General features: G+C 23.2%; 5 protein-coding genes across 5 annotated transcripts; 1 reads left to right on the top strand and 4 right to left on the bottom strand.

The window, feature by feature from the left end:
- Window positions 1–2,859: 2,859 nt before the first annotated feature.
- SRAE_2000031000 (Hypothetical protein) lies at window positions 2,860–3,188 on the top strand (the record flags this gene model as incomplete). The annotated part of the gene is made up of 2 exons (XM_024651124.1): window positions 2,860–2,966; window positions 3,020–3,188. 2 exons carry the CDS (start codon window positions 2,860–2,862, stop codon window positions 3,186–3,188), a joined length of 276 nt encoding a protein of 91 aa, XP_024504833.1.
- A 1,075-nt stretch (window positions 3,189–4,263) lies between these two features.
- On the bottom strand, window positions 4,264–5,463 carry SRAE_2000030900 (Septin-2; the record flags this gene model as incomplete). Its single annotated transcript, XM_024651123.1, has 3 exons — window positions 4,264–4,836; window positions 4,873–5,111; window positions 5,160–5,463. The coding sequence occupies 3 exons, from the start codon at window positions 5,461–5,463 to the stop codon at window positions 4,264–4,266; spliced, it is 1,116 nt and encodes a 371-aa protein (XP_024504832.1).
- Window positions 5,464–6,097: 634 nt separating this feature from the next.
- On the bottom strand, window positions 6,098–7,691 carry SRAE_2000030800 (Leucine-rich repeat and Leucine-rich repeat, typical subtype-containing protein; the record flags this gene model as incomplete). The annotated part of the gene is made up of 4 exons (XM_024651122.1): window positions 6,098–6,355; window positions 6,404–6,783; window positions 6,838–6,853; window positions 7,005–7,691. The coding sequence occupies 4 exons, from the start codon at window positions 7,689–7,691 to the stop codon at window positions 6,098–6,100; spliced, it is 1,341 nt and encodes a 446-aa protein (XP_024504831.1).
- A 265-nt stretch (window positions 7,692–7,956) lies between these two features.
- Window positions 7,957–8,649, bottom strand: SRAE_2000030700 (Coiled-coil domain-containing protein 134 family-containing protein; the record flags this gene model as incomplete). The annotated part of the gene is made up of 2 exons (XM_024651121.1): window positions 7,957–8,540; window positions 8,583–8,649. 2 exons carry the CDS (start codon window positions 8,647–8,649, stop codon window positions 7,957–7,959), a joined length of 651 nt encoding a protein of 216 aa, XP_024504830.1.
- A 365-nt stretch (window positions 8,650–9,014) lies between these two features.
- On the bottom strand, window positions 9,015–10,208 carry SRAE_2000030600 (Lupus La protein; the record flags this gene model as incomplete). The annotated part of the gene is made up of 1 exon (XM_024651120.1): window positions 9,015–10,208. The coding sequence occupies one exon, from the start codon at window positions 10,206–10,208 to the stop codon at window positions 9,015–9,017; it is 1,194 nt and encodes a 397-aa protein (XP_024504829.1).
- Window positions 10,209–10,463: the final 255 nt, after the last annotated feature.

The following is a 10,463-nucleotide window of genomic DNA, read 5'->3' as shown; positions in this document are numbered from 1 at the left end:
ATATGATTCAAATAATGCTAACAATCTTATATATATAAAGTAGAAACAAGTTTTAAAAAGTTGTTTTCGATATTAAAATATTTATTAAACCTTTCCAACATAGAAAGATACGCTGATAATGATAAGTATAATAATTTTTTCAGAAAATAATTTTTAAGTAAGATATAAAGTTTTAAAGTCAAACTTAAAATTTGCCAAATTTGTTTAATTTTTAAACAACGAAAACTTTTGAATAAAAGATTTATCAATGAAGTAAACAAAATTATTCCTACACATGCTTTAACCTTGAAAATAAATACATTTTTTTGTTTATAAATACAAAGTTAGACTGTAAGATGAAGATTTCAAAAAATTATATGGCAAAGACTAGTTTCATACTTGAAATAAAACAATTTTTTTTTTCTAAAATTTCAAAATGTATAGAATTAACAAAATATTTTATTTACATTGGAAATATTCTTTATAAATTACAATAATTACCTTATACTGAATTCTTGATTTTTTTTTCTCAAAAAAAACAAATATGCTATGATAAATCACAAAACCAATAGTACGTTAAAAATACTTAGAAAATTTTTTATCAAATGCTTATAACAAAAATAAAAATTCTTTCAGAATCTTTTTCTTTAATAGACTAATTATTTAATAATATTTTCTTATAATAGTAAAATCTATCAAAAAATTAAATATCATATAAATTCATTTGATATCTTTTAACTATTATCATTTATATTATTTAAATATTTTAGATCAAATTATAAGATATAAAAATAAAAAATTATTATAAAGATTTTATTGGAGAAAAAAAAATAAGTTAAAATTCATCTTTTTAAGTGTGTCAAAATGTGTGATATTTGTAAAAAATTTTCCAGGAAGCAACAATTAAATTAGGAAGTGACCTTAAATTGTTACCAATAAATAATTCTAGGTAACTTTTTTAAAAAATTAATATGAATTACTATTTTTGTTTCAAATATAAAGCAGACACTTGTTTTAAATGAATAATATTTCTGTTCTAATTAATAATAACATTAACAGGTTAAATTTATCTTTAATATCTGTTCAAACATTGTGTGGCTATTTGCTATCTCTATCTAATACTGAATAAATATCACTAATATTAAGATTTAAAAAAATAATCATATAGTATCATTTAATAATGTCTTATTTCAAATTGTTTTTATTTAATATAAATTAATAATTGTATATTTGTATTTCTCTAGTAAAAAAAAACGAACAAAATCTTTGAAATTTTTTATAATTTATTTTTTGCATTAATAATTTTATTTTAAAAAGAAAATTGTGAAAAGTTTATGTAAAAATGTAAAAAAAAAATTAACATACTAAAATAAAATCTTTTTTTTTTCATCCAAGTACAAAGTTATGTTTCATTATATAATTTTTTTTAATCACTTTTTTTATACTATTTTTCTTTGATCTGTCTCATTTTGTATATTTTTTATCATTTACATTTGTAAATTATATAATATTTAAAAAAAAAATGTATCATTTTCCAGGGTTAAAACTATATATAAAAGATTGTATTTATTTTTTGTCATTTACCTATGTCAAAAAACAGACAATAAATTATTTTATTTTGTAATTACTTTATAACGGTAATTCTTTAGTTAAATTAGAACAGATTAAATAATAATAGTATTGTATATTTATTATGTAAAGTTAAATAGTCGGCATTAACTGCCATTTTAATGTCATTTAAATTATATAGTGTATTGTTAGAATCTTTGATTATTCTTTTACATATCCTTTTTATTGTTCAAATTATTATTTAAATTTGCACGTTTAGATTTATAAGTATATTTTATGAAGTTTGTAGTGTAATATAACTATTAATGTTTTTATCATGTGTTTACTATAAAAATAAAAAATTTTAATAATTATTTTTATATAAATTTTATTTAAAGAAGTCAAAATATTTTTAGTTAATTCAATGATTTTGAAAGTTATTTCAACGACATTGGTATAAAATATTGTTGTTTGGTGTTTTAAAAAATTAATATTATACAATAAATTACAAGTACATTGTTTATTTGTACTGGAAACAAACGTAAGACAGACAAATGTTTCATTTACTTTTAATGAAAGTTAATTATAAATTATGTGCATGACAACTAATTAATTATTAAAATAAAAAATTTTTTATATTCATACTTTTTACAAACTACTAATACTTTTAAATTTCTTTTTATTAATAAATATGAATATATTGATATGTATACAATTCATTTACATATATATTTTTTATCAAATCAAGTAATGTAAACTTTTTCATATTATTTATTTAAAAATAAATTAGAACTAAATAATCAAAAGACTAAAAATAATAAAGATAAGAAAAAGTTGATCAAAACAACGTTTTATGATATAATAATATTACAAATTATGCACAATATTTTAAAAATATATTTTATAGTATCATATATCAGGTGCTTATTAATTTAATACAACTTTATCTATTTAAGAATAATATTGAAATATAAATTTTATAAATAATTTTGAAAAAAAAATCAATTAATATATATCATATGTTATATTATTTGATAACTATATTTTATTTATAAAATCATTAAAAGCATTGTCTAATAAATTAATTTTATCTTTTTTGGATTATCTTTACAATTATGGGTGTGATTTTTAATATGTGATAAATATATATAAAACGTGCAATATCAAATATAATATCTTATACCATCATTCTTAATACTGCCTTCTCTGTTTAAAAAGGCGTGGTTATGATGTTTAAATTTGGTATTTAAAATAGTAGTAAGTAATTATTTGCCAGATCAATTCAGCTTTACTATTTAATTTGTACACTTTAAAGCATTCTTTAACATAAAAATGAACTTTACTAGACTAATTTCTCAAAGAGTTCTTACTACTCTTGAAAAGGCTAAAATTGTTTGTTGGTTTGAAGAAACTAATTCTTTTGCTATTGTCAAAAGACGGTATGATTAATATTAATGTATATCCATAAAAAATTAATCTAATAACTTTTTAGTTATGTTTCTGAATTTGGAATGGAACCACCTAGTGTTGATCTTGTAAAAAATTTACACAAAAGATTTCTTGAAACTGGAAGTGTAACTGATGTTGCATCAAAAGATACCATACCAATGGGAGTTCTTCATAAACCTCATAATTTTGATAGTTCTCCTACTCGTATGTAAAAGGATACCAATATTTTCTTTCATTATCTACAATTTAATGAATTATTGTATATATTATTTTCATGTAATTATAATGTAAAATTTTACATTTGGATAATAAGAATACTTATTATATAAGAACTTTTTTTTCTACTATTTTTTACAATTAATCTTTAAAATAAGATTATTTTAAATTGTTAAAAAAATTTAACTTATAATTTTTTTAAATAAAAAAAGTACAATTTTAATATTTCATTTGTTTTTATACCTTTTTTATTTTAAATATAATAAATGTCAGCTGACTTTTTTTTATTTTTTTTAAAATATTTTTAAAATATATTATTTAATTGTTTATTTTATTTTGACACAAATATTTCTATTTTTATAAAATTATTAAAAAAAAACTTATAAACACATTCTATCAATCATTTAAAAATCATCCTTAAAAATATTTTGTAAACAATTCTATTTTAAAATATTAGATATTCTTTTCCATATTATTATTTGTATAAAAAAATACATTAATGTATCAATTTAAAAGTTTATTAATTAATTAATTAAACATTAGTGTTTTAAACTAAAACTAAACTAATTTTACTTTATGTTATATTCTTAAATACTAATTAAAAGTAAAGTTTAATCAAAAAGTATTTAGTTTTTTTTTAATAATATATTTCTTAAAATAATTAAAGTTTTATCTTTTTAATAGCAAATAATGGTTTAGTGTAAATAATTATTTATTTAAACAACAAACTAATAATTTATTTTTAATTGAGTAAATGTATATATAAAAAGTTTCCTGTAACTTAATAAAAATTATTTTTAGCATAGTAATAATTCAAATAACAGTATAATATTTAAGTTATTTGTTGACTTCATTGAAAGAAAAATAATAAATTATATTTTTAAATCTATAAAATTTATGTATATTTTTATTTCATAAAAATTAAAGAACAATAACTATAGGATAAAATTAGAAATAAATATAAAAATTAGATAATAAATTTATTAATAGAAATAACATAAAAATAAACAACAAGTACAATTTCCCCGATTTAGAATTATAATAATTATTAAATAGGTAATGATAATTTGATTATTCTACTAAATTTTGAATATTTCCTCTTAAGTTCTTAAGTTTTTCTTTCTTTTTAAAAAGTTCTTCTTTTAACTTAGTCTCAGATTCCTTTAATTTAAACTCTTTTTCTTTTAATTGAATTTCCCCATTAAGTACACACTCTGTAAATATCTTATCCATATTTAATTTTTGTTTGTTAAACTCATTCTCTAATTCAGTTATTTTTTTTCCTGCTTCTAAAACAGGATTAAAAGATCCTGTAGAATCTTTAAATTTATTTACGAGCCTATTGTAGCGGTAATTTTCATAATGTACACAATGTGTTTCCTCTACAAAATCTATAAAATGTTTTTTAAAAATTATATCTCTTAAAAAGACAAAATCATTGTGTTCCAAATTTTCAACTTCAACTATACCCCATGGATATTTACGTATTCGCGTTAAATGACCATTCTGATCTTTGATCACACTATTTGAACATACAATACCAAAAGGAACTCTTTTGTATGGTTTTGAGATATCTTGACGTACTTCTTCTTCTACCGGAAATTCATAAATTTTTATTTCATTTTTTTGTATATCATCTAAAATCTAAAAAAAAAAATTAGTTATTGTAAACATTCTTACAGTTGACTTGAAAAGAGACAATTCAGAAGTAGTTAAAGTATCTGATTTTGCAATAACGGGTATAATATTAACTTTGTCATGCAATTTTTTCATAAATTTTATGTCAATTTCAGAAAGAGAGTGTCCAGATGGTGATATAAAATACAAGCATAAATGTACACGTTTATCCTCAATTTTTGTCTTTCTTTCAATTTTAATCTCCTCATCCATATATTCAGAAAATCGAGAATCAACAAAATCTGCAATTGGTTTCCAACAAAAAGAATTATTAATTGAATTTCCAAAACCTGGTGTATCAATTAAAGTAAGTTTCAGTTTTACTTTATTTTCAACAACATAATAAATTCTCTCATTTATTTTTGTTGTTGTTGCTAATGGTCTTCCTTCATATTCGGATAGATTGGTTTGAAGCAACGTATTTATGAACGTTGATTTTCCCAATCCACTTTGCCCAACAACCATCAACGTAAATTGAAAACCGTTTTTAACAGCATGTCGAAAAAGTTGATTTGTGTAACCAGCAATTCCAATATATTCACTTTCATTAACAGGATACTTTGAAGTACTACGACGTAAAATCCTCGCACACATTTTATCAAAAGTAATTCAAATATTGTTGAAATTTCCCAAAATTTTGTGTCACTTTACCACCAATTACGATAATGTGTTCCAGATAAGATATAATCAAACTACTTAAAATGTTATGATAAAAACATATAATTGGAGGAGAGTATATGTGTCAAAATAAGTTAATAAAATTAATCTACTATCAATTGTTAATTAATTATAGTTGATTTCTCCCATTTTTTAATACTTTCTTTGATTTTACTTATAATAGATAAATGTTTATAAAGGTAAATAAAAGAATATCAAGGGTTATTTTTGTGTTTTTCACTTCTCAAAATAATTTTTTGAATGTCTTCTTTTTATTGTTAAAAAATATTTATCTTCTTTTTAATTATTATAATATCAAATTGTTTCTCTTTTTAAATAATTGCAATTATACATTTACAAATCCTTTTTTCAAATACTTTGTTTTCAATTTTACCGAAATCCTTATAAACCTTGGTCCTCAGATTAGAGTACTGGAATCTCTTTTAATTGAGGTTACGCATCAAAAACTTTTTAAACAGAAAAAAAATTTTTAAAAAAAAAAATTTATTTAAAATCAAAAAATCGAAAACAATATCACACCTCATTTCTCATCTATATATATATTATATATTTATGCTCTACTGACAATAGATTCTTTAGCTTCATTCCAGTATTGTGAGACACGGGTGACAAATTTTTCTCTGTCATTGATAAGGAGAACAACAAGATCTGCAATTTTCTCAAAAATAGGTGTAAAGAACTCAACAAGCCATTCAGCAATGCTAAAGATACTATCAATTATAAAACGAAGAGTTTCAATTGCGGCCTTCTTGAATGCCTCAACGTATTTGAATCCATCTTTATTGTACCATTTTTGAATAGAAACAGTCTAAAATATAATAAGAAAAATATGATAACATATAATATGTTAACTTACTCCTTTACTGACAAACTTTTGTGCAAATAAAGCACCGGAGACAGTTTTTGTATGAACAAAATTTGTAGTAGAAACAAGATAGTCCTTAACACCCATGTCATCTAACTTTTTAGCTACAAAGTTAACTTTTGGGAGAACAAATTTGTCATAACTACCAAAAACAGCTCTATTCAAATTTGCACCAAGAGTTGGAACCAGATTTTTTGTTTCAAAGCTTTTCAAAGCATCTCTGCAAAAGAGTTCTGAGCGTGGAAGAAAAACACTTTTTGGTGATTTAGAGTACTGATGACAATTATACCCAAGTAAGACAGAGTAAAACAATCCAAGTAATATTGTCAATTTAATTACACCGGAAACAAAATTGCAAAATAATCCACAAGCTAAACCAAAAAAAATTAAAATTAATGTTACTAAGATAAAATAAGCAAACTTACTCTTCGATAGCATCATCTTAAATTATTATAATATACTTTACAATGTAATCGTAAATGGTCAAAGCGACTCTATACCAAAAAATAATACATATTATGAAAAATATGCTATCGAAGAGAAAATTAAAAAAAGAAAGCACATGGTTTATATACTTACTTCCATTCCTTACTGTGGTATTTTGACTAGTGAGATTCTTTTTCCCTCCATTTACTGACACACCAGTTGACCCACTATTTTCCCCATTTTTACTTGAACCTTTCTTCTTGGATTGTTGTTTTTCTATCTTGCTTTTTTCTTTTGCCTCAATATTTTCATTTATAAGCTGGTTAACCTCTCTCAAAGCTTCTTTGTTTTTCTTTTTACTAGTATTTCTTGCATCTTTATTTTCCGTGTCTTTTTTCTCTTTACGTTTTTGCATGTAAGCAACAATATTTAGAGCAGATGATTCATATTGTTTATTTCCTTGATGTTTCCCGGCAACCATTAAAAGATCCTCATTTAATGGGTTTCCAGAAATATCAAGCCACTTAAGGTTCTGTAATCTTCCGAAAGATAGCGGCAAATCTTTTAATTTGTTGTCGAAAAGGTCAAGCTTTCTTAAATTAACCAAAGCGCCAAAATTTTCTGGAAGAACAGTCAATTGATTTTTACTTAAATCAATTTTGGTTAATTTTACCAAAAGGCAAAAATCATTAGAAAGACACGAAATTAAATTCGATGATAAGTCAATAGTTGACAAAGCTGGTAAAGCTACCAAATCCTTGTACAATGGAGATTGAGTAAGTTTCAATGATGATAAGTCAAGATCTCCATCATCATAACAATCCTTCAATTGCTTATTGCTAAGAACAACCATAGTACTAAAATTAAAATGAAAATTATATAGTAATGGAGATTTTGTATATCATAAAATACGATTACAGAAAGGCACTTCCAACACTGACATAAGGATCGTGACGAGAGTCAAATTTTTAATATTATGAAAATATGCATTTTAGCTAAATAAGAAATATAATGGATAAAACCAATAAAGAAAAATAACAAAATATTAAAAACAATTCAATTTTGAAATGGAGAAATGCGAAAAAATAAATTAAAAAATGAATTTTAAAATAAAGATTTCACAATTCATTATGTTGGGATTTGTCCTTCTTGATCTTTAAACTGGCCTCTTTTTTTGCTTTTTTCTTTTCTTCTAGTTCTTTCTTCATCTTTAAAGATGCTTCTATAATTAAATCTTCTTTGATATTTTTGATATCATATGGATTACGATAGTTAGCTTCTCGGGGAATAATTGTTAATTCTTGTGCAAATAAATGAAACATTTTTAAAGTGCCATCATCATATAGGTAGGAAAAATTTTTTGAAAAATTATAAGCCCAATTTACAGCTGAATTAAATTCTATATCTTTATTGTATTTAATGCCACTTTGTAAAGGGAATCGCAAGGTAATGTCACCAAAAAATGCAATGTTCTCTATGACCCTAGCAAAGTTATCTCGTATTAAAGACTTATCTGATAAAATTTCTTCAATATTGTTAATTTCAATATTGGATAATATTTCTTTGTCCTCTATAAGTACTTTTCTTATTGCAGCAATCAATTGTTTTACGGTGTCTTTTTGTTTTTTATAATCTTTTTGATTTGACAAACTTTGTATACTATTTAATTGTTCACGTCTCTTTATGTGCAACAATTTAGAATCTAAATAAAAAAATTTTTCAAATCAATAAATAAAAAACATACATTGTTTTGACATGTTTTCTGATTCATGCTTGGCAAAACTTTCTTTCGCTGTTTCTTTTTTATCCATTGATTGGTGTATTTTTTCATTATTATTATGATTACTATAATGATCAACTGCTAAGTAGGCAAATTTAAAAAATAGTTGAAAAAGTAGAAAGAAAAATATCTTGTGATAAAATAACATTATAAATATATTAAATTATCACCGTATGTGTTGGTATGCGAAATACAAATGAGCCACATTAATACCATTTACCAATTGATGTTTACTTAACCGGCCTGAGAGAAGGAATTTAAAATATTAAACATATCTTAATTTATTTTTTATTACAAATTTTATAAAACAAATGAAAATTAAAAAACGTTTGAGCGTCGATTGAAACAAAAAAAAATTAAATAGACATAACAATACTCATAAGAAAATCATTTACATTAGTTATCTCCAACATGTACTTCTTTCTCCTTAGTTTCAGATTCTTCAACTTTAGATTTCTTTTCCTCTACTTCAGATTCATTTTGATTTTTACGTTTATTATTTTGACTTTTATTTTCATCTTCACCATTTCTATCCCTACCGTTTCTAGAATAATTACCACGGCCACCATTTTTTTTGTTACGTTTAAAGTTTCCATTGCCTTTCTTGTTAGTGTTAATATGATGATAGTATGATTTCCAATATTCTTTTTCCTCATCTGAAGTCAAAACACTTGCCTCAACATTTCCATTTTCTGCAAACAGAGCCAACTTTCCTTCACCGTCCTTAAGAGCTTTCTCCAAAACTTCTTTTGCTATATTTTCTGTATCACCAGCAAAACGAACCTTTGCTTTACCATCTTCTTCAAGTTGAACAAATGCACAGTCCCCAAATTTTTTAAAATAAGTCTTGATGTCATTCAAATTAACTTTTTCAGGAAGACCAGTTAAAGCTAAAACATTTCCTGATTTAAAGGTTGGAGTATTAACGGCATCTTCAACAGCTTTGTTTTTATTTTCTTTCATAGATTTGGCTTCTTCTTTCTTTTTTTTGTTCTCTTCAGCAATTTCTTTCATGTATTCCTCTCGACTTGTTCTTTTAATTTCATGTTCTCCAAATTTATCATCTCCCTCTAGAGCTTTTTGCATCTCCTCAACAGTCTCATAGATAGTAAAGACAGAACCTTTAAATTCTTTGGTTTGGTGATTAGTATGTTTACTAACATTTTCTACAACACCATATTTTTCACAGTAGTTAATAATTTCATCTAAAGTAGCATCTAAAGGAAAGCCTTTGAAAAATGCAGTGCGGTTTTTACATCCTTGCCAATATAAGATAGAACTTTCTGGAAGAGGGATATTTGGGTTACGTTTAACAGCTTTTTTTTCTTCATCAAAAATAAAATATTTACCATCTTTCAAACCTTCAAAAACATATGGTCTCAATTCTTCACTTTTAACATATTCAGAAACTTTTTTAAATTTTTCAAAAATTGATAAATCAACCCATCCATCAATTCCTGCTTTAGCTTGTTCTTGAAGAAAATTATCCTTTGTGTAATTGTAATTTCCAAAATAATGATCAAATGTTTTTCTGATAAAAGCAGGAATATCTTGAGGAGACAATAATGAAACTGATTGTTCTTGAATCATTGTTTAATATATCTAAACCTAAAAATCAATTAAAAAATTAGTAAAAAAAAAAAGTAAAAATACTAGAAATAAATTTAATTTAAAAAAAAGAATTTAGATTAAGAGAAAAGAAATTTAATGAAAATTAAACAAATGAAATCTTCTTTCCAAAAGATAAAAAATATCGTTTTAAGAGAAATATGTAAACACGCGCTTACTGAAAAAAAGTTTTTACTTTAAAACCTGTAGTCATACATTTAACAGACATAAGTAAAT

The sequence above is a fragment of the Strongyloides ratti genome (genome assembly GCF_001040885.1).
Source record: "Strongyloides ratti genome assembly S_ratti_ED321, chromosome : 2".
Taxonomy (NCBI): domain Eukaryota; kingdom Metazoa; phylum Nematoda; class Chromadorea; order Rhabditida; family Strongyloididae; genus Strongyloides; species Strongyloides ratti.
This window is presented reverse-complemented; position numbering and strand designations above follow the sequence as displayed.